Source organism: Rhipicephalus microplus, chromosome 8 (genome assembly GCF_043290135.1).
Source record: "Rhipicephalus microplus isolate Deutch F79 chromosome 8, USDA_Rmic, whole genome shotgun sequence".
Classification (NCBI taxonomy): Eukaryota; Metazoa; Arthropoda; class Arachnida; order Ixodida; family Ixodidae; genus Rhipicephalus; species Rhipicephalus microplus.
Genome location: NC_134707.1, coordinates 4,907,803 through 4,932,557, shown reverse-complemented (window position 1 = coordinate 4,932,557; position 24,755 = coordinate 4,907,803). Strand labels below are relative to the sequence as shown.

The 24,755-nt window shown below is 49.0% G+C and overlaps 1 protein-coding gene across 4 annotated transcripts in view; it reads right to left on the bottom strand.

Moving 5' to 3' along the window:
- The window catches only part of LOC119163977 (protein kinase C-binding protein NELL2), a 99,691-nt gene that overhangs the window by 5,138 nt on the left and 69,798 nt on the right, over nucleotides 1–24,755 (bottom strand). For 3 of the 4 annotated variants that reach the window (XM_075870811.1, XM_075870808.1, XM_075870810.1), the window contains exons 2-4: nucleotides 22,580–22,818; nucleotides 2,726–3,140; nucleotides 193–493 (exon numbers count right to left, since the gene is read on the bottom strand). In XM_075870811.1, coding sequence (XP_075726926.1) covers nucleotides 193–493; nucleotides 2,726–3,140; nucleotides 22,580–22,661 — 798 coding nt within the window. In that variant the 5' untranslated portion in view covers nucleotides 22,662–22,818. The remainder of the gene's footprint in view (nucleotides 1–192; nucleotides 494–2,725; nucleotides 3,141–22,579; nucleotides 22,819–24,755) is intronic. The other variant, XM_075870812.1, reaches the window with a different exon arrangement.

Sequence of the window (24,755 nt, the reverse complement as noted above, 5' to 3'; positions counted from 1 at the left end):
TGATTGGTTAAAAATGGCTACTTCATGTCAACACTTCTGGTTAAAGCCTACAGCAATGGCTTATGTCCGAGACAATTACTTTTCGGATAAATGGTCATACCCTGCACAGAAATCAGGATAGAAGACTCCCAGGAGCATATTTGCTCCAACTAGGAATAGATCGAAGCAAAGCACGCGAGCAACTAAACTCACCCGCTGCGTGAGCTTGCTGACGTATCCCTCGAGGCGAGCAACAGCCTCGTGAAGCTCTTGAAACTGTCCGCAGGTTGGGCACTGAGCGTCCAGTTGAGGACACTGGAGCAGCACGGCCTGTGGCTGTGCCACAATTCGCACGTCCTGGAGCTCCCCGCGGAAGTGGAAGTGGCGCGCATTGCGTTGGCCCAGCCACAGCTGCCACGGCTTCCCACTCTGCTCGTCCTCCTCCGAGATGGTCTTCGGGGGCTGTCGAAGCAGGCGCGAGTACACACGGCTGCAGTCCACGAATAGCTGCACACTGCATTAGGAGAAAGGACCATGAACACCTTGCCGCTTGAATGAGCTACATCATTTAATAATTTGCCTAAGCAACTTTGTACAGAGCTGCACAACACGACTGCACTGCAACTGACATGCAACACTGACATGCAACATGACAACTTTGGATTGTATTAAAACACTAATGAAGTTTTGGGCTTTACATGCCAAATTAGTGATAAATAATAAGGTGTGCTGTGGTGGATGTCTACAAACAAACTTTTAGCACCTGAAGCTCCTTAACATGCACTTCAGGAGAAGTGCTCTTGAAATTCGCCACTGCAGCCGAGAATATAATCTGCATTGTCAAGCTTACCAACACAACACTTCGGCCACTGTGCTACCACTGCAGTTGGAAAACGCTTTCTGAACTTATAATTTTGAAGTCGATTCCTCGATACTCAGGAATAACATGCACAGGATGCTCATAGACACAATGTTTCAAAGAGTTGTCACCATAACCAAGGTACCTGAATACCTACTGGAAACACCTTTTGGCTATAAAAAGTGATGTGTGTAGAGGCCTAACAGCCCAGTAGGCCCCAAATAACACCTGAACTACATTTCCGATTTTTCAAGAACGTAGGCTTAACAGTACCTGGATACCTGTGAGAAGTGCTGTACACTTTTCAGAAATATCTGTATATCTGACAAGTGCCAAACTTCATAAAAAGACATACCTGACTACACAACAAGTATATGGATACCATTAACAATTACCAGGATGTCTAACAAAAGTATGCCTTGATATTGAGCAAGAGCATGGTACACGGCTTTTACAGCAGCCCCGGGAGCAGACAAATATGCCTTCTGTAGCAGGCTCGGAGCAGCCGGAAAGATTTTTTTGAGCAAGTCTGGAGCACTCGGAGAATGTTCTGAGCAGATGTAGCCCCATTTCAAAGCAGTTGTTAAGCTACACTTCTCCAATGCTGCATTTATTAAACCCTAAATAATGGAATAGCACTATTGCTATAGAAATTATATGAATACTCCCGACAGGCTTTCGCCGTCGCTGTTATGTCCCGTAAAAATTCAAATTTATACTATTTACCCGCGTATCAAATTTTTTACCTGAGGGTGAATGGGTAAATGTGGGGAAGCGGGGTCAACTAATGCTGCTGATACAGAGATCAAACTGAGTGGGCCCATTTCCGCCGTAACATAGGCCCTATCTGCTGTAGAAGCAGAGAGGAAACACCTCACCCGTATGGTACGAGCAGGAAAAGACTCGAAAGGAGGGGGGGGGGGGGTGAGGTTTGAGGTGTCGCGACCGCTACAGAAACCCCCATTTTTTATGCAGCGGCGGTGCATGTGTGACCTTTGCATCTAAGGGCGGGGTCGCTGGCGCGCCGGCTAGCCAGGTAGCCATTGCGTTTGCATCGCGGAGAGACTGTGCGACAAGAGTGGCTCTCCCTGACACAGCCGTATTCTTTAAGACCAGCATTTTGTACCGAGATTGGATTCAAAAGAGACAGCTGCCAGTGTTACTTTGTAAACTATTTTTAACCTGAACGCGCGGCCCTCAACAGCGAAGCCAATAAGCGCTTTTCGATCACAGCGGCGAAATGAACGAGAACACGCGGGTGCGTTCGATGAGCATTTCCGAGCACCTGTATTTGCTAGGCTGTTCCGGGAACCGCATATCACCCCCTTCTTTGGATCAGTTACCATCATTTCTTTCATTGTTTCTGAACGTTGTCATCAAGTTGTTAAGGAAGTTTCACCGCAAGAGTGAAGCAACGAATGCGATAGCATCAAATTAGAATGTTATTCGAAGTGAGGCTCGAAGCTAACTCTTTTGGATCCGATATCACGCAACTCTAGAAAACGCCGCGCCAGAGATAGATGCTCTTTTCGCACAGTCACTTCGCGCTGAGAGCGCAGCCCTTGGAAGGGTTTACGAGCCATTCGCGCTGATAAGAAAACTGCCGAGATAACACGCGCGCCATCGACCACGCCCTCGGAATCAGTGTTCACAGCTTATGTTCTAACGACCACAGCCTTGGCGAAACCGAAGCTGTAACAGTTCCGACGACACTAAAAACACGGTGTTTCAATCACATTTCGGGCACGGAGCTTGACAGCCGCCGCACCTTGCGGCTTAATCCAAGTTCTGCGGCGCAGTACGGCGCTAATAAAAGAGTGGCGCACAATGGCTCAAACGGCGCAGCTGTTGTACCCCAGCATGAAGATGTTTGTAAAATGGCCGCACCTGGGCCCGCTGATGGCGATGGCGACCTGGTGCCATGCCCCGTCAGCCAGACGGTAGGGAAACGTCTCGACCATCTGCCGTCCACCTCCGGCCACATAGTGGAGGCGCAGCTCGTCCCGGCGACCACTGCTCTGCAGCTCGACAAAGCCGCTGCCGTCGCGACACAGCGACAGCAGGGTGCCCACGTTGCGCGGCTCCTGTCGCACGGAGGCCATGAGGGTGACATCGGAGGAGTGCAGCAGGCGCGCAGCGTGCCGGGCCACCTCGGCGGGCAGCGCCACCTGCCTGCTCCTGGAGGATGACAAACGCAGGGCAGGGCTCCAGCGGTGCATGCCCCTGGCTGGCTCCAGGCCCGCGTAGCTGCCGTTGCCCAGTGCCTCGATCAGGTCCAACTCGGGGCTAAGCGCCGCCGCCGCTGCGCACATTGCAAAGCAGTTCTTCCGTGAGCATCGAGCACAAAAGAGTTTACATTCTGGGACATACTTTTGTTTTTTTCAACACGCCCTAATGACCCTTGACGAGTATTATATGGGGTAGGGGGGTGGGGGTTTGAGTGCACATAGGGGTGGTTAAAACCAAGCAGATGTATGGTCAATAACAGGTGCATCGATCTAGCAGATAATAAATTATACTTCGTACAAAAGAGGATGATACAAGTTTGCACACATGCGGATCCGAACAAAAATCTTAAGCGATATTAAGTGGACTATTGAACATTTGTACAAATGTGTTGTGGTTTATCACGGACGCAATATCACGTGGGATGTTGTTCTAATTACGAATCGCACACAACAGTGGTGAGGTATTTCTGAGGTCATACGTGCGTACAGCATTGAAGAGGCGATCTAGGCACTGGAAGACGTGGTGGGCAGGTACAGAATACAAGAAGTAGCAAATGATGAACGATTAGGATAAATCTTGTGAAAGTGCAATAACCGTGCAAGCAGTATTCTCTATAGTGATATAAGGTTTAGGAACGCTTTGATGGTAGTGATGCTCGAATGCGGTAACGTGTTGCTATATAAGCATGCAAGCATTAACCAAAAAGTCAAAGGGTCCCTTAGGCATTCACCTAACGACTCAGAGGCAAAAGCCACTTTCTAGATATTCTCAGCCGATGCACTGATCCTGCCCTGCCGTCACCAAGAGCTCTTCGCACCGAACATGGTATTTTGCTGCCCCCCGATCAGCCCACTTTTCAACACGAGACGATGCCACGTGACATGTGACGTCACAAATTCTGGCGATATGTAATGGCACGATGTCCCGACATTGTGACACCAAATAATGACTTTCGCGTCCCTCGTGATGGCACCGCCGCGAGACGCTGGCCTATTTTGACGTCTGACGAGGCACTTGAGGCTTGCGTTTTCAAAATGCCACAGAGGCAATAATTCATTGGGGGCATGTAGGCGTCATGCACAGGCTATAGTCATGCATAATGCATGCATAGACATGCGTATATGTCACCCTTTGAGCAACGTTAGGGCCACCCTCGATTAACGGGAGACTAAGGGCCACTGCATGAGGCAAATACAGGCAGTCAAACATAATTTGAACAAGGGATCCAGTAAATGATGCGCTGCAGAGGCGTGCATTCACTAGCAACAAGAAACGAGGTTGGATCTTGTGATTTTCATGGTTACTCGTTGACATGCACCTTAGTGGAAAACGAATTACACCATGTCAAATATCCCCAGTGAAAGAAATCAAGAATATCAGAGTGTCATTTGCGATGCCATTTATGATGCGTCCATGTAGGCATAAACACACACAACGACAATGAGACGAAGAGGAAGGGAGGAAATGAAAGGCAGGGATGTCAACCAGACGTGGGTCCTGTTTGCTATACCCCGCACCGGAGGAAGCTGACGACGGGGATAAAGAAACGACAATGACAGAACAGCGAGGAACAAGGTGACAACTGAGCATCCTTGATAATTGCAATTCCATAACCTATGGCGGATGAAATAGGTGACCGTTTCTATCTAAAGAGCATCGCGTCAACTCACGACATGCATGGAAGTATTTTTGAATAGTAGGGTATAGCTCTTTTTTTTTTGTTTGCACGATAATTAGAGGCTACAGATATGTTCAACCGCTTACACCAAAGCGATAGTCGATTTTGTACCTGTCGTACGGCAATAGGTCACTCTTCTAAGGGCAAGTGTCTCGTCATTGAAGCTGATTATTTAGGCGAGCGATACATCACACATCCCACAGACTTCTGACAGCGGCCATTGTGATGGTCTGGCCTTAAAGCCGGCATCCATCATCCGTGCTGACAAAGCAACGCGCATAAATGTGGAGCATCCAGCGCTTGTATCCGTGAGCTTACTATTTGATCTTTAAGAGAAAAACAAAACAGCTGATATTCCTTTCATCAGAATCAGTCAGTACAAGAAAGTGAAACGTGAAACAGGATAACAAATACAGATGCGTAAGTTATCAAAGTGTGTTGTGAAAAATGGCAGCGGGCTAAACGCTCCCCTCTTTAGAAATCGAGACAGAATAAAGTTATCTTAGCACATACAGGTATAGCCAGGACATTCATGTTCTCGTTGGGGGGGGCTGCGAATATCTATATGCATTGGTGAAAACATTGATGGACACCATGACGGCAAAACAATGTCTGCTGAAATTTTTTCGCCTTGATCGGTGTCCATCAGTTTTCTCACCAGTGTTTCATCCCAACACGATGAGATTTCATCAGACCCTCAATTGCAGCTTTTTATGCATGCCTGAGCTAGGATGTGTGCATATACATGTGTATACACATACAAAATACGTCAATTCCGAGAAGTGGGTGAGGAACGGGATGTGTTCAATCACGCAAACCAGGGCTGTAATTAAGGGGGAGCTGAAGTCTTGCCCTCTCCCTGAATTTTGGGATGTTTTGAATGTTCAGGCACGTGGTGCCAAAATATGTACACGCCTTCACATCACCCATCAGTTGCCAGAGTTTGCCAATCGAAACATTCCTACCCACTCCAAAAAAATCCTGAGCACGGTCCTGCTTCAAATTGAACCCCCCCGGGCTACGGTGCCCCAGATGCAGAACCAAGTTCAACCCGGCCTTTCTATACTTCTTGCCGTCCGTCGAACGCGCGACAGGAGGCAGCTTTCCAGAGTACGGGGGTCAGGCACGAGCCTTCAGTTCTGCTCTTTCGTTGTCCACGAAGAAGGCCGTCCTGTATAGGTAACATCACGCTCTGCGCAGCGACTCTCTTCGTCGGAGTCATCCGCGTCGATCGGGGCCTTATGGAGACCTTGGATGATCCGAGACAGACAACGATTCCCTCTCTCCCATCGCAAACGAGCGGCCGTTGGTCTTCTGCCGCCGGCGCCGCACGAGACGGCGGGCCATTTCCTTTTCGGCGCCACCGCGAACGAATGCCTCGAATCCAGGAGAGTGGCCGTGCCGCAGCTGTCGTCGCAGCGACCGGCTGCCGGCGCCGCCACGCGGCAGAGGGGGTCATCACAAGGAACCCGCCGTCTGGGCACACGACGAGGGGGGAGGGCAAGCAGCTTCATTCAATAAGCACGCGCGCCGCCGCACCTCCTCGTTTATATCTTTCTCTCCGAACGTGCGCGTCAATCTTGCCGTTCGCTCGCCCAGACGTTCGCGCGATGCACTTGCGTGTCGTGCCCGCGGTGAAAACGGGCACATCCGCTTCGGTCGTGCACGGCGGCGTGTCTGCAGGACGCGCACGTTGGTGGCACGTGAGGAGCTTCGGTGTCTGCACGTGGAACCCTTTGGGGAACGACCGGACACTACCAGGACCACGCGACGCCAGGATCTCGCCCGAGTCGGTGGCTGAAGATGGGGAAGAGATCGACTCTTCAGTACCTTAATAAAGTTACCTGTACGTGTGTCTGTCTAAGATAACTATGGCACTATCATTGTATATGGGCATTCGATCAGCGTGCCTTAACGTATAATTGTGCGAAGGAAAATGCTGAACAAAATGGGAGTAAAATAAAGAAGGAATGAGAAGGAGTGAATGAAAGAACGAATGGCGTGCGAGAGGTACTGGGATCGTTACCCAGCAGCTCCACCAGAAAATGTCACAAAGGCACAGGGACGCAGGCACAAAAACTGGGCGTATACTTTCGTAACCAAAAGTCAAAAGCACGAACACCAGAGCACGCGCCCACAGAACTACTTCGTCATGCCGACCGCAACCCAACAGTTCGGACGTGTGGCATCTGAACGGACATCACCATGCTGAGAGTAAGAAAGGTAGTGGCGCAGTTGCTTGCACGATTAGCTAGCTATAAGTCGAAGCCATGGACAAGGAATTAAATTAGAGGCTGAAGAAAGAAGTGGAAGGAACTACAAACTCTACTAAATAGTCAACTATGTCTAAACGTAAAATCTCGTTGATACGACGCTAGTTATAACGCGAGAACAGAACGACGACAAATGGACAAGAAGCAGATACGTTCCGTTTCATACGATTGTCCGTTGGCCACGTTCGCGGTGTCCTTGTGAAGCGAAATCCGGCGATATGTTACCTACAAATTTTCCCGGATAGTACGTTGCATTTTCCCTCGTTTCTTCAACGTATGAACGAGGTTCTGCGGTGTAAGAACACGGTGGAGGGCGGTGGGGGAAGAAGACTAAAGGAGAACACACCAAAGAAAAAAAATATTCGGGCGTTCTTTGCCATTCGCAAGAACAGCGAGGTCCGCTAGAGGCGCAAATCTGTCAACCCACGGTCTTCGTGTCGGATCACGCTGGCACAAATCAGTTCAGCAGTCTCCGCAAACCACTAGTGGCGTCCGCGGATGGTGCGATCACTCCAGGCTCAAGCATATCAGTTCAACCATTTACAAGTTTCACGCCAATGGCGTAAATCCAGAAGCATCGCAAGGGGGCACAAATGAGAGCATGGCGGCCACTTTTCTAATGTGGGCTGTAATTCTATAAAGACTGGAACTAAAATCATGCTTTGGAGTATAATTTTTAATAAACAAGCACGGTGTGCGAGCTCGAGTAATAGCATTGTTCTATTCAGTGTTTTTTAAAACGGTCGAGCGGCTTTTGAGATTTCTTTAGTGTTACACAGCTGAGGTATTGAACACAGGCACACGATAAAAAATAATACGCCTTTCAAATAGTTGATTGCTCTGTAGCTAATTAACTGTCAACTGAAATATACAATGTTCCAAAGTCGGGTCTCGGCGGGTAGGGGACTTCCAAAGGGTGTCTTTGCCAGCGTGAACACAAGGAGGTGCCAACTCCTCGAACCCCCGCGAGACAGGATCAAATGAAATCGGTTGATGCGAGACAAGGGAGAAAGAACGGGAGGGCCGTTGCATGGCGAAGCAGTGCAGGAGACCGTCCACATCCGTTACTTCGCGTATGTAGACAAATCGAGACTATGTACACTTTATAGACGTCTCGGGGATCACTGCGAAGCGCGCCAGAAACATCAGAAACGCCAGGAGAGAATAATGCACTACAGGGGCGGCGCCAGCACGGGGTATGGGGAGGGGGGCTGGAGTCCCCCCCCCCCTAAAAAATTCCCACCCCTTCCCCCCCTTGTAAAGAAAAGAAAACTGGTGCCACGCCTGATGCGCTAACGTTTTTGCCTAGTCAGAGGCTGGTGACGGGTTTACCAACTTACCCAGCCAGCCACATTAAAATGGAGTAAAGCCAGCTAATTCGGAGACACGAGCTGCGCAGCTTGGCCTCTCAGCTCGATCTGCCGAGTCAAGCCGCACAATGAGCAGGCAACACGCACGAACCGCTTCGCTTCGTGCCACGGAGGGAAAAAAAGAGAAATGCCTGGTACACAAGAGCAGAGCGCGCGTTTGAAGGATCCATCGGCAGCCGCATGTTTTGGAGCCGATCATGCAGCGGCAAACGGCTAATTTGGGACGCGGTCGGAACGCCGGCCAGGGCACGGAACGGTCGGCCGATGATGACCTCTTCGGCGAAGCGCAAACACTCGGAAGGAGGCGCCCAACGAGCGCGGGCCCGAAAATACCGCGCCCCGTCGAGGGAGCACATGGCTGCAGACGCGGGGAAACGCACCGCATGGGCGCGGCCGCTCAGCCGTCGCTTGCAATGCCGAAAAGAAATTGCCGCCGTACTTTCGAGAGTGCATTGCCGGGCAATATTACTCCATTAAGTAGTAGTAGTAATAGACTCTTATTCAGCCAAATTTACAGGCCGAGCATTTCGACCGCCTGTGCGATCAGTCGACGCTGTTCTTCCCCTTCGGCGCCGATCCAGTCGAGCCAGGAGGTGATGGAAAGGGATGGAGGAGGGTAATAGCTGGTTTGCTGAGCAGTTGGGCAGTAAAACAGGCAGTGTGACAGGTCAGCGTATGGGGAGGGACAATTAGGACAGCAGGGGTTAGACCTATATTTATAAAGGAAAAGGCGAGAGGGGTTATGTTTTATGCTTGCTCTCCTTTTCTTTGTCGTTTGCGCTACGGACGTGTAACAATGGCGCTTTTAGAAGCGATGCGAAGTGCGGTTTCCGGAGAAATTTTTGTGTCACCTCTGCTAAAGCACCAGGGAAAAAAAATTGTGGAGTAGGCCAAAAAATGGTGGCGGAGGAGCATGCCGGGAAGGGTGCTTCAGCTCCACTAACGTGAAAGAGGCATGCAGTGTGTTTACACACAGCAACATCTTCACTATTTACTGCATTACTCGGCACCAGTCCACTAACGCGTCATGGCTGTGCAGGTATGTTTCAAGAAGTTTGTGCCTTTGGTTTCTAAAGAAACTCGAGCGCCTCGGTAAGTCTCCTGGAGGACTTTAACACCACCGCTAAGCCAAACAATGTATTAGGCAGTAACGAACCAGTGGAAAGCAGTGGGACCTTACCGATTTTCCTGGCGCATACAGCCCCCCCCCCCCCCCCTTTTTTTTTTTAGGACGATACGACACGCGCACATGCCGGAAGCCTATGAGGTACTCCGCTCCTAAAACTATTACGTGTGGGCTTATAACCAAGACGAGATATACACTCGAGAAATAATCTAGCTAGAGGTGTGTTTTAAAAGCCGTTAAGCGAGGAGTGAGAGGCCTCCGGCAGCGCAGCACTAGGTCCACAACCAGACATTTCGGAGGGGGGAGGGGGGGGGCGCAGACATTCCTTCATTCATGTGGGCGTCTTTGGTATACACTAATGTCCAGCACTGACCAATGATTGGTGCCTGATAGCTCTGCGCCCTTAAAGCATATAATGATACACGTTTTTTTTTTCTTCGCACATTCCATTCAACGACAGTTCCTGTTGGGACGACATTCGCCCCAAACTAAGGCGTCTATAATTCGCAATGAAACAAAACGGCGCTATGACATGCCGAGCACAATGAGCTGACGCGTTTCGTTTTATAGCGCTAGAACTTGTGCGGATCTGAAGAGGGGGAGAGTGGCGATTCTTCTCGCCCCCTCCCGCACCAAAAAAAAAAAAAAAATCTGTCAGCACCATGTGGATCCAGCGAAACGGCCGCGCGAGCCCCGCCACGGTGTTCTAGTGGCTAAGGTACTCTGCTACTGACCCACAGATCGCGGGATCGAACACCGGCTGCGGCGGCTGCATTTTCGATGGAGTCGGAAATGCTGTAGGCCCGCGTGCTCAGATTGGGGTGCACATTAAAGAACCCCTGGTGGTCAAAATTTCCGGAGCCCTCCACTACGGCGTCACTCAAATATATGGTGGTTTTGGGACTTTAAACCACCACATATCGATCAATCCGCGAAACGGCCACGAGCGCGCTATAAGCGTAGCATGTAGTCATGACTTACACGACATGTATGTCATGATTTCAACGTTAGGGTCCATCACTAGCTTGTCTTCGACATGCAGTCGTGTCATACCATACCAGTTTGGCAATATGTCATGTGAACGAAACCAACGCAAGAGCAGCAAGACCATGAAATGCAAATCGTGATATTCATTGCATACATGTCATGATTTTCATGTTATGACTAGTCACTTATGCTTGTCATACAGTCGCGTTATGCCTTACCAATTTTGCTGTCGATACCATTACCAAAACGGCTGGGAGAGCTAAAAGTAGACAGACAGACAGACAGACAGACAGACAGAGATAGATATAGATAGATAGATACGGTCAACGTCACTGAAGTTCCCTAAGAAATGGTTCGCAACTGGAGAGAGACACATTCATATACAGCAATGTAAGGCGTGGAAGTGCAGACAACACCTTCAGGTAGCTCGTAGGCACAATTGGAACTGACTGGATTCCCAGAGATAGCAGACGCACAAGGGGGAGACAGAAAGTTAGGTGGGCCGATGAGATTGAAAAGTTCGCAGGTCGTGGTAGCAGAGAGCACAAGACCGGGTTGATCGGCGGAGGCCGTAGACAGCAGTGGGCGTAGTCAGGCTGATGATGTTGACGAAATGTAATCATGCAGTTTAGTAGCGAACATTACAAATCGGCATAACTGTTCGAAGCTGCATTAATATGTACATTCAAGCACGAAAATTACTGCGTAGAAAGCGCGAAACAAAAATTAGTGCTGGGTATCGTCCCGAACTTGCGACGCGCGTTTCCGCATAAGCCAATGATATCGGCGGTGACCACAGCGTGAAGTATACCGGGAAGCGCTTGATGGAACACCACTGCGATAGTGTATAGCGGTTATGCTGACCCAAACGTTGAGGGCTCGAATTCCGACCACGGAAGCCGCATCACAATGAATGCTAAATGCCGGAAGCCGGTGTGCTCAGACTTTTGTGATTGATTTGTGGAGTTTAACTTGCCCAAAACCACCATACGATTATGTGAGACGCCGTAGTGGAGGACTCCGGAAATTTCGACCACCTGGTGTTCTTTAACGTGCACCCAAATCTGAGCACACGGGCCTACAAGATTTAATGACGCCTCCATCGGAAATGCAGCCGCCGCAGCCGGGATTTGATCCCGCGACCTGCGGGTCAGCATCCGAGTGCCTTAGCCAATAGACCACCGCGGAGGGGCGTAGACTTTTGTGCGCGTGAACAGAAAACCATACGGTCCCATGTCCCGAGCATTATGGAACGGCGCCCATCATAATCATATCGTGGTTCTGGGGCGTCAATGTGCCATCTTTACTACTAATAATGTGTATTGCACCCGCGCGCTATGCGATTTGGTAATTATTCGGGTGCTAAAGCTCGTTGGCAGTATTGTTTCGCGAGCGTTCAGAGAGGCCGCTACAGCGCAAGAAAAGCGAAAGTGAGTCGTAAACGTTAGGAAAGTTTGGACGTAAGCACTGGCTGCGAAAATCTCAACAACGACATGCGTTAACCCGGAGCAAATCTCGTCGAGTGAAGGCTTCCAAGGTGAACCCTGTCGAACCCGCATGTAACGCCTTATATGCCGGTTCGTCCCACGCACGCGAGAGGGCGGGAGAAGAGAAAGCGTCGTGACACGCCGTGCCAATAAGGCTTAGTGTCCCGCTAGCCGCACGCTGTTTTCGCGAACAGCCACTGCTGCGCTGTTTGGATCAGGTCACCTGAGCAAAGCGCGAACGTCGTATGTTAAAAAACAGTGCAGGTATACACGGGCAGATCTAGCCGCACATTTTAAAGAGTGGCGGGGGTCTGTTGATGTAAAACCGGAGAGAAGGGAGGGGTCCCCCCGACTTGTTTTTAGTAGATAATACGACCCCTATTACAGCGTAAATATTGTGAATGCGAAAGGGGGTCCCACATTCGTTTAATCGGTTTTCTAATCCTAGCGAAATCTTGGGATTCCTCACAACTGATATAGGCACCATTTGCTGCGCTAAGCTTCCGCTACGATTGGGATCGAGTGCGCCGGAGCAAACACGTGGTTAGAGGCTCTGAAGCATTTTTGTTTTTTTTTTAAGGCAGTCGAGCATCATAACGACTAAACGATCGGGACGAGCGATGCGTTGGAGGAAGGTAACCGGCGAAAGTGAATTGGCGGGATAATTTGTAACAACGTAAAAATAAGTAAAAGCTAACTAACAAATCAGTAATTAGTTCACCATGAACGTCCATATGACGTGCACGGTAAGATAGTGCACACCAGGTGCATGTCATAGTCGTTTTAGCAGAGCGCATAGGATATCCACAGAAAACCCTCCGCCCACCGACGGAGACAGTCGGCGCAGACGACGAAATTCCCGCTCTTCTATACGCTCACGTGGTCAGGCTGTTGTCCAAGTGTATTTCGTCTACGCCAAGGAAAAAACATGCAGCATCAGCCCAAGAGGGCCGCGTTAATGCTTATGAAAACGGACAAGTTTCGCTGCAAAGCGTTTTTCCACGCCGCAACTTTTCTCGCGCTCCGCTGTCCCTCAAAATTCTATTATACCGATCACTAATTCGCCCAAAGCTTGAGTACGCGTCCGCTATATGGGATCCCGTGCAGCAAAATTTAATTAACGCGTTAGAATCTGTTCAGAACCGCTCGGTTCGGTTCATTTGTTCTAATTATTCCCGTACTGCTAGCATATCAGAAATGAAATCTAACCTTGACCTACCCAATTTAACTGTCCGGAGGAAACTGGCGCGACTGCATTTTTTTCATAAGATATTTTTTCACAATCCATCAATGAAGCGAGACCTCATTTCACAACCGTCATACCACTCATCGCGCATTGATCATCAGCATAAGGTTGCCATTCCGTTTTGCCGCACCAAATTCTTTTCAGCAGCCTTCTTACCGAAAACAGCCGCCGATTGGAACCACCTTCCCTCTTCCGTTGTATCAATAACAGACCCTTTGTTATTCAAGACTGCAATTTCTCAGCAATGCTTGTAACTATACGCAGTTTCCATTATCTATCTTTGTCTTGTATGTGCTTGAATTCTTATACATTTTTAGTTGCCTTCCTGATTTGCGCATCTGATACTTGTTTCTTTATTTTGTCTTTTTTCTTGTGTGTTATATATGTTGTACCCACCCCCTCTGTAATGCCCTACGGGCCCTGAGGGTATTCTAATAAATAAATAAACTCAACTGTTTTGCAACCGAATGACCACAGCGACAGTTCCGCCAGCTAGGTCGTTCATTCTTGTCGTCTGCCAAGTGTTCGCGAGAATGCGTTAATATTATTTACACTTTTCCTTCACGACGAATGCGGCGACTCGAGCATCGCTCTGCGCCACATGGTGGTTACTTCTGCAGACAGCGCTTGTTGGCGAGCTCGTTTTTCACGCAGCGGGGGCAGGAAAACAGCGAGAGGTCGAGGCAAAACAGAAAAAATGGTCTCGCCGACGACAAGCAAAGCAGCCCCGCATGCGAGTTGGAACAGCTCCAGGGCGATCGCTTAGCGCTCGTCGCAGTGAACGGAACCACCTAGGGTTGACCGCTCCGTCACAATAAAACGGGCACGGCGTCGTGCAAGACGCGCGGATCAGGGCGGTCGACCACGCTCTGCGCGGCAGAAACCACGCGTTTGTGTTAAGGCAGCCTCGCCCTACAGATATCGGGCCTAATCAACCCGAAGGTTGGTTGGTCCTTAAATTCCTGGTGCGACCCACCACGGGAGATCGGCCATGAAACGGACGGTACCTAATCTTAGAAATGGGATTGTTTTACTAGGCGAACACGTTTAGATTTAGATGTCTTTAAAAAATGAGATATTGGCAAAACATTGATTAAAATAGAATAAACAAAGGAAAGGAAATGCTAACTAATAGGCTTGAGAATAAAGTGAGAATTTATGCCTATAGGCTTAGCATTCTATTCGTTTTGTTCATTTTCAGTACTTGCACACGGCTTCGCAAACGTTCCTGTGGCTAAGTTCTTTTCAGTTGCTCCGAAAGAAAGGATTCTTCAATATGCCCATTGGGCCACAAAAAACACTTAAATAGTGGCAAAAAACAAAGAGAAAAATAAAAGCACAACGTATGTTCATATGTTTACTTCTCGCGCACAGCCCGAAGCTACTTTCTTCTTCGGGTTTTTGTTTGTTTTCTCTCTCCTGCTATTTCTTTATTGTACTCTTTTCCAGCTATTTCCGTGTTTTGTTCTCTCATTTTTACTTCTGTTCTTTCTCTCATTTCTCGCTCGCTTCCTCTCAATATCGATACGTGGTCTGTGCTTCCCTAGCATCTGCGCCTAATATCTTACCTTCATCGAGGCGCTAGAACAACAAGTGGAACACGAAGAACAAAACCCTCCAGCCTCGGAAGAAATCCTTGCTCCATGGCGAACGCACGCCTTGCAGGAACGTGCACTGGCAGGGGTATACGTGAAAATTATTTAAAAAACCTTTCTATAGGCTGCTTTTGTGCGTATGCAATTTGACCTGATACTTCGTGTGCTGATTTGTGTCCTATTTAATCCGTTTTCCGATTTGAATAGTCGCTACTCGCACATGAGAATATTTTTTATAATACATAACGGATATTTCAACACGTCCATTGGACCCAAAAACAACCATGAATGGTGACCAAAAAAAAAAAAAGACAAATGTTCAGTGCTCGTGCACAGCATAGAGGCATAAGCGACTAGAGATTGGAAGTGCGGCAAGCTACACGTCGCTCAGGGTGAAGCCAAATTTCACGGCCATTGGTGCTCGCTGACGATGTCTGCGCATGTATTTTTCAATACTGAATTTGTGCTTGTAATTAAATTACGAATACTACTAGGATATGAACACGTTGCGAGATAATCGTAATAATCGCCATTCAATATGCCACAACTATTCGATTCCCGTAACCGTGGTTCTACTAGTGCTCGACCGCAGACTTCGAGGTCGCGGGATCGAATCGCGGGCGCATTTAGGTGGAAGGAAAGTGCCACGTGCTTAGATTTAGGCGCACGCGTTGAAACCCCCAGGTAGTCGAAATATGCGGGGGCCTTCCACTATACGCCGTCTCGTAACGATATCGTGGTTTTGGGACGTAACACGCCAACGATTATTATATTCGATACGCAGCTTGTCGATCCGTATTCGATTAGGTCTCGAATATTCACTTACCCCAGGTAGGAAGGTTGACCGATGGCATTTTAAGCATGGCATGCGCTGGGTTCCCCTTCCGAGGGAACGAAGGTTAATTTCCTCGCAAAGTCCGCATTCCTAGTGATTCAAAGTATGGAGCAGATTTTGCACACGCCTGCTCTCGCCGCCCATCAATAGTGGCGATCAAAATCGCGTATATGCAGCCATGCCTTCACTCGCTTTTGAATGGCTGTCGCTCACACCGACGCCACGTGGTATTTCTTGTTATTTACAGAACTGCAGGCTTTCCTCGAGTGAATAGAAATACAAACAAACAATAAAATAGGTAATACATTGAATAGCTTGGCATGAATGAAGTAAAATGAGTGACAGGTACACGAATAGAAAGATATAGCGAGGCGCAGCACACATTTTTTGTTAACACTTTCCGTAAATGAGGACAACGAGACCAAGCTCTGAGCTCCTTCGGTTAAATACGAAAAATTGCACGATCAAAAAGAACTAACGGACCTTGACCCTTTGAGACGCTATGTGCACAACTGTGTATTAGACGCCACTTTTTTCTTTTTTTTTTGCTCTTGGCATCAACTAAGAAAGAGCGCCATATATCCAGCTTTGCATCAACTGAACCCCGTGCATAATGAATTTGTCTTCACTTGACTTCATTTTGCAGAAGGCGCTGCTACGCTCGACGAGTCAATGAACGTGCCGCTGTCATGTGAAAAGTTCACGTGGGTGGCTCTCATGAAAGGCTACAGCGCACATGTACACGGGGACGACGGAGGCATGCACATTAGCGCTATATGTCTTGTGTATACCTCCGTCGTGCCCCTCTATACGTGTGCTGTAGCCTTAGATGACAAGTATACTTGTTTGCTCGAAATGGGCATCACTAAATACGAATTCACCTCATATTTCGAGCCTCAGATTTCATTCTATTTATGCCCAAAAAGCGCATCATTGACTTCGGGATAGATATTTATTCACAACTTGGAATCTATTATGACATACACAAATTAACATATCGCTTTTTTTTTTTTTGCTGCAATAGCGTATTGAGTGCCTTCAAGTGCGTTGTGCCTGTTTGGCACATTCACAGGCTTCTCTTCATGAGTGGCGTCTAAAAGGGACATGGCTATGGCAGGTTGCTTAAAACATACTGTGGTGTGTTCTGGAAGAAAGTTTGAAGTGATGTTGAAGGCGACAGTCTCGCGTCAACTTGGAAGTTCTCATGTTAGCGTTGGTCTATGAATTGTGGACATTAGACACGAAGAGCCTTGGCCTTCATGCATGCAGGCAGGATCAAAGTGGCGAAAAATCGACGAATACAAGAGATCTTGTACAAGCTTCGTCAAGGACATTGCCTTCCTCGGTGCCCTTGTACAGGCGCTCTACGGGGATCTCTCATCAACGAAGTGTTTCGGTGAGTTGATAATTGCTCGGGGTTTAGAGGGACACTTAAGAGCAAAACACTTTTCCGTGCATTAGTAAAGGGTACAATTTCACAATCTCAAAAACGCCACTCTTACCACGACAGGACGCCTAATAAGCAAGAAAACGCGCGAAAAGAAGCTGCGGTTGGAGACGTCACTTGTGACGTCATAAAGTTTGAAGGCGTCCACTGGGTCCTACGTAGCTTCTAATGGATAAAGTACATTGCAATCCGTGGGTGCCATAAACTTTGCACACGAAGTCTCAGAAAGTTTCATCGTGCCAATGTCGCGAAAATACGAAAAGCACATTGTAGAGTTTCTTACGTCACACGCGGAGATTATGGCGCGAAATTTAAAAATGAAACTTCAACCTTGATTTTCTCCGCTAATAACGAACTTATGACAGTGAAATTTATGACACTAAAGGTCTCATAGTGCAATTCATCGATCTAAAACAACTCATTTTCTTTCTTTAGTGCCCATTTAATGTCAGGATGAATGTCGGAATTCTTGATAAAGATGTTTTGCGTGAAGTTAGTCTACAATTATTTAAGCATTCCTTAATATTTTCATTTCACTAGCACTGCTTGGACCTACAACACGGAGTGACCGCAAATAAATAAAATTAAAAGTAAATGCACGAGGAGTAAAAATAAATCTGGGTCCTCCGCAAACGTAAGGACGAAGACAATGTATTTAGATCAAGCGGAATGAAATGAATTGGCAGTCGCCGAGAGTGATTGGTGTCAAAAAAAATTGTTCACCAATACACTGAAATAAGCTAGCGCAGGAGACAGCAAATTGGATATTATTCGGAGAGTCCGTCCCGCTGTGGATATGAAGTATAGGCTAACGGAGATGATGATAATGATGCAAACACAAACTAAGCGAAAACACAGTAAACGCAAGTACACTTGTGTTGCATCGCTCAGTATCGCTCGTCGCGCCGAAGTGGTTGAGGGGATGTCCTCTCCATCCATCATCATCAGCCTGACTACGCCCACTGCAGGGCAAAGGCCCCTTTTATGCTCCGCCAATCGACCCGGCCCTGTGCTATCCGATTGACATGTGGGGTTTAACGTTCCAAAACAACCACAATTATTGTGAGAGGCGCCGTAGCGGAGGGCTCAGCAAATTTAGACCACCTGCAGTTCTTTATAACGAGCACCTACATCTGAACCCGTGGGCCCCGAGCATTCCCAAACCTACATCGAAAATGCGGCCGGGATTCGGTCCCGCGACGTGCGGGACACCTGTCGAGCACCATGACCAGTAGACTACCGCGGCGAGTTTTCTATACAAACATTTTGGGTGTTGATGTGGCGGTGAAATTGATTGATTTGTGAGGTTTAACGTCCCGAAACCACCATATGATTATGAGAAACGCCGTAGTGGAGGGTTCCGGAAATTTCGACCAGCTGGGGTTCTTTAACGTGCACCCAAATCTGGGCACACGGGCCTGCAACATTTCCGCCTCCATCGGAAATGCAGCCGCCGCAGCCGGGATTTGAACCCGCGACCTGCGGGTCAGCAGCCGAGTACCTTAGCCACTAGACCACCGCGGCGGGGCTGTGGCGGGGAAATTAACGACACTAAAATCATCGAGGAATAATTTGTGAACCTGAACCTATGTTTTCGCGACAGCGTTCCCTAAAAAACCACCGAGCCATATTTCGCTTTATTTACATTAGTTTTGCGGAAAGTGATAACTGTTGAAAATAAACCGTTTCATTTACGACATTTTGACAACACCATCCCAAGCAATCCTCGTAATATAAACGTGTAACGAGAACACCACTCTACAAGGGCTATGGCAGGTGTAACAATAATCATCCTCGTACGCGTGTGCTCCTTTTCCTCGTAATTTGTCTCACGCAAAGTGACTAAATTACTAATTTGTCAGAGACAGCGTCGTCTTTTCGGACACAGCTAGCTCAAATTATCAAGGGTGTTCGAATGTTCAAAAGTATCGCACAACGAATCGAGTGGTGTTCAATTCTGTACTTAAGTTATTGCGTGAGATAAAACATGACGATGGGGCATTAAGAAAGGGCGTTTCAACTCCGCTGACGTGAAACCTCAGAAGGGGGCGATGCACGCAGTATAACGCGCCGGCGTTACCAAAGAGCGAAATCTTTACACTGATTTCCAGATATGTGTCGAGAATTAGGGTTTGCAGCGGAAGAAGATGCACGTTTGTGCCTCTGGTTTTAGATAACTCGAGCCGCTTCGCAAGTTCCGTAGGAAATCGAGACACCGCTGCTACGCAAAAAAAAAAAATGTTTTGGTCAGTAACGAAGAACTGAAGCTCGGTCCCTGCCAGCGGCAAATCAGATATTTGCGTCCACTTTCCTTTCTTTACATTACACATAACTACGGGTAACGTCCCATACACTATCTGTTAGTTCTTATTAAGACCCCCGAATACAGGCAGACGGGTTCAATAACGCAACACCTGTCGTGCTATACGCTAGCTGCCCGCGGCGGGCACCCTCTGATGCGCTTCTCAGAGGCTGACGCTAAGTTAGCGGCTTTCAAAACGTTGCGAACCACACTTCAGAAAACAACTACTGAAAGAAAGAAAGAAGCAACTATGATGAAAAAAAATAGCGGAAATAAAAAATATCGGACAAGACGAAGAAAACTACGCGAGAAGTGCATACTAGCTGGAAAAAACGAGTATTATATAAAGAGCGAAACCGCACGCTCACCGTTAATTAAACCGAAAACATCAAATATGCCCATCCAAGCACCTTCTCTTCCTTTTTTAATTTTTTTTTCAGAAGTCTGCCTTTAGGCACAACTTTTCTCAAGGAAAGAGACAGTTTAGCCACACAGTTGTCGCAGACACAGTCTATCCTAAACAACCATCATAATCAGCTCGACTACACCCACTGCAGGGCAAAGACCTTTCCAATGATCCGCCAATCAAGCCGTTTTTGTGCTTTCTGCTACCTGGTTATACCTGCGAACTTTTTGATTTAATCGGCCCACCTAACTTTCTGTCTTCCCTTCACGCGTTCGCCTTCTCCAGGAATCCAGTCAGTTTGACCAGCGGTTACCCTGCCTCCATGCCCGGTTCATGTCGTCCATAAACAGCAATATATATATATATATATATATATATATATATATATATATATATATATATATATATATATATATATATATATATATATATATAGAACACCAGAGGGGAGGAGAGAATCAAAAGCCGATCTGCTCAGATTTGAGTGGAATAATGGCGAGAGAAAAAATCAGCAAGGGGATCTGCATTCGCTGAAATGTACAGAAAAAAGCAGCAAAGAGGAAGCGGCTTCGGGTGAGTCAGCGAGCCAACTCACACTGAAGCACGCCATGGTTCGATTTTAACAGCTGGCTGGCGGGATCCCATCGCGGATGTTTGTGCGTGGGTAGCGCCGTCCGAACGGAATGCCGACGAGTTCCAACGATCGAAATGCGATTTCTGCTGCCATCGACGCCTTCTCGGGATGGACGGCGACGAAAGGCCGATAAATAATCCTACGAAGGGTGTCGGCAGGACACAACAGCGCAAGAGACCAGGACAGAAGAACAACGACGTGTGTGTTCTTCGGCAGTCCTTGATATGTGGGGTTTAACGTCCCAAAACCACAATATGTTTATGAGAGGCACCGTAGTGGAGGATTCCGGAAATTTTGACTACCTGGGGTTCTTTAACATGCACCCAAATCTGAGCCCACGGGCCTACGACATTTCCGCCTCCATCGGAAATGCAGCCGCCGCAGCCGGGATTCGAACCCGCGACCTGCGGGTCAGCAGCCGAGTACCTTAGCCACTAGACCACCGCGGCGGGGCTCTTTTGCAGTCCTTGTCTGCTGCGCTGTTCTTACACGCGCAGATAACCGTCGAGGTTTCACACCCACGATGCGATCGTGAGACGCCGTAGCGGAGGGCTCCGGAAATTTCGACCATCTGGATTTCCCTGAACGTGCCCCTAAATCCAAGCGCATGCACGGGCCAGCACGGTTCGATCACGCACCGTGCCGGTAAGCCCTCCAGGACACTCGATCACCGCGGCGGAGTGAAAGAGGGATGGACTGCACGAGGGAATAGTCTGCAATCCAAATACCCAACCATACGAGCACCCGCTTAATACGATGTGTAACTCTAGCAAGAATGGCCCTGCAAACCACTCGCTTCGCAGTGTCGTCTCGGATGGCAAATAATTGTTGGCGTTTTACTTACCTAAACCCTCACTCAATTATGAGAGATGCTGTAGTGAAAGGACCCGGAAATTTCGAGTAACTGGGGCTCTTTGACGTGCGTCTAAATCATGAAGCACACGGCCCTCAAGCATCTTCGACTCCACCGAAAACGCGGCCGGGTTTCGATCCCGAGACCGGGTGGGTCGTCGAGCACCGCTATAGATCACCCTGCCGGGCACACAGCAAAGCAACTGACCACGCTCGATTGATAAGACTGAACATTCGCGGGACGACGCCAAGGGCTGCTTGAAAGCAGTCTGTGTAGCATCGCTTGTCGGGCGGTATAAGGAATCTTGACAGAATACGACGCGAACATTTCTACGTGACTGGAATCCCGAGTAACGCGAGAAAAAAGAACCGGCGATATCGGCAATCGATTCTGACATTAACGGCAGGCCTCCACAAGCACTCGCTTCGTTGGCCATCGTCGGAAGACAATTCGGTCAGACTGAGCTTCGAGAAAGAACTGCACACGAGACTTGCACCTGAGGAGGACACGAGTGGAAAGTTTTCGCTCTCACGTCGTCCACCTCGCGGAAAAGGAAAAAAAAACTATTGACGCGAGTAAAAGACAAAAAAAAGTCGGGCATCGAGGATCGCCGCTATCCCGCGGTGTTTCTGCCGCAGACTCGCCGGAGCCGCCGAAAAAAACAGACGCGCTTGGCATAGCCGACGACGCGTACCTGGGATACGTGCTTCGACTCGCTAAGCACGCGATAAAGAACCTTCGCCAGGAGAAGAGGGGACCCCACTGAGCATGCGTGAACCGGCGTAGGCAGGTAGCTTGGAGATAGCGCGCTTCGCTAAATGCCACGCGCCCTCCGCCCCTGATCGCAGCCGTACGTCACACTCTTTTTTTCGTTTCTATTCCGACGGCGTCCCGAAAGACGACGTGTTCCATAGGCGAGGGCCTCCGCCGGTGGGCCGTTCGACGGGGGCGCCCAGAAAAGGCCGCAGCTGCACGTGCGAGCCGTTCGCAGCACACCCGCGAACTCTTGAGAAGGCGAATTCGTACGTCGCGAAGGTGTGGGCGGCACACACGCCGTTCAGACGGCGGGTTGACAGAGCTTGGAAGAAGGCGAGCACCACAAGCGCGCCCCATAAATGTCGCCGGGTCAGGAGAAGCTGCCGACGGGACCCCGTGGAGCTGTCGCAGCTGCCTTATAATAACGTCCCGCAGATTCATCGAGAGAGAGGACACACACACACACACACCCGCAGCAGCAGCCAGTAGGGGCTTTCTGCAAAAGAAGATCTCTCACCGTCGACGCAGGGCGGCGGCGCAAGCAGCAGCGGGATGAGGAGCTGCAGCGGCGACAACAGCCAGGGGCCGCGAAGTCGCATATCCTCCTAGCTGGCGGCGTCGGGCGGCCTTCGTTGCGGCGACGACATTCCTCGGGCACAGCGGGCGAGCTGCTGCCAGGACCGAACCGGCCGCATGCCGGCTCTCGTCTGGCCGCCGCCGGGAGGAGAAAAGTGCTCCGCCGCCAGGGGACGCCGCCTGCGCAGCAAAGTATTTTAGGCGCCGCCTTGTTCGCGGTGTACGCTATGCCTTCTCCCCCTTACAGAGTGTTCACGCACACACAACACCGCACACGCGGATTTTTTTTTTTTCTTTTTCCCCTACGAACGCAACGCGCCGGAAGTCCGGACAGCTGCGGAGCGCACAACAAAGCACCGGTTCCGGCAGCTGCCATCCCCCCTCCTCCTTTCCTCGTCGTCGTCTACAGTGGGCACTTCGACTGGTACCAATCAATCGGCCGGATAACTGAACTCAGGTAGAGTCGGATTATTCCAGAGGGCTTAGCGGGAGCCACACGCGTCGCTCGTTTTTTTCTTTCCAAGGCACGTCATCAATTACGGCCACAGTTGTTTAAACGAAGACAGGTGAGCCCGTTCACCCCATCTGGATGCCGTCTTTAGCTTTGACGCCAGCGTATAACGGTGCGGTTAAACTCGACTATTTAATACTAGGCATCCGCGTGCCAAGTCTAAGAAGAACTACAGATCATTTGGGGTGTATTGCTTTCACACAAATATATAATCGTTCATCTGGCTTCCTAGTGGTTCCTACCTTGAAAAACCCGGCTCTCGGCTCGCCACTATCAAGGGTGCTTCGCCACGCTAGTAAGGCACACACCTTTCGCAACCTGGAAATGCCACGACCGCTGTGTTAATGCAAGGATTGTACGCTAGATAGATGGCGATTATGCTTACGTGGCAAAGAATGGTCACTTATTTCCCCTTAGACTGTGCGGTAGGCAATTATGATGCACGCCGTAGTCATGGACATTGAATTTTTTTTACCACACCCACACACATACAGAAGATTAGGCGGCTATTTTTTTTCTTTTTTTTTTATCTCGGACACCCATCTAAATGGGGCCGCCGTGAACTCGAATCTTAGCAGCGCATTACACCTGATAAGTCACCACGGCAGTTAGATTAAGGAAATTATAGACACAGTCTGTTCTATCTAGCGTTGAGCACCCACCGTGGGGTTGAGAGCCAGTGGCATACATATGCAGCTGTATTGGAGCAAGAAGATTCATCTATACCGTCGCACGTAATCTCCACACACGCTTATATGTTACAACGGCTGCCCCACTGTTCTGTTAACAAGTAGTCCATGGTTCCAATGCCGGCATCTAATGGAAGCAGTGAGTATTTTTCAATCTTCGTCGGGAGCAGACATTTATCGAAACGAATGGTTCCAGAAAATTCGGTTGCAGACTATAGCGAGACAGCGACGGGCAGAACAGTGCTAATGTGTGATATACGGGCTGTACGAGTTGCCCTCCGCGTATGGGACAGTGCGCAAGAATGCGAGACATAAATCAGGCTCTGCGCTGACTCGCCACTGAAAGATTTATTGGCGTTACACGCTGTATAAGAACCAGACGTTGAAGATAAGCTAGAAACGACGCAGTATGAAGTTGTGAACCGCGACAGATTGGTGAACAGAGAAGAATACTCGTGCGGAAAGACGGATAGTCAATGCGAAAGGCAGACGAACGCTGTATGAATAGGTTAAGACACGCATTGTAGCGACTGTAGTCGGTGCTTGACGTCATGGAAATGAGCGAGTATGATTGGATGGAATGCCTAGCTGAATTCTCTCTGGGTGCGACATCGAAGGTTGCATCTATTATTTTCAACCGGCTACGGAACAGAGCTCAGCCGTAGAATTCGTGTCTTGAAGGCTCTTTGAGACTGGGTGAATTCTTGTAAACTAATGCTTCGCGCCCAAGCAGCGTCCTCCTACAGAACGACTGCCTTTGAACGCACAAACGAAACGCCGTTTGCGTTGTCTCAATGTTTCTCATCTCTTGTGTCCTCATTTTCAGGCATTCGTACTGTCTTCTGTCCGAAAACGAATGCACCACAAGTTCGTCCCACCGATCACATCTACACAGCGCAGACCACAGTCGCCCACCA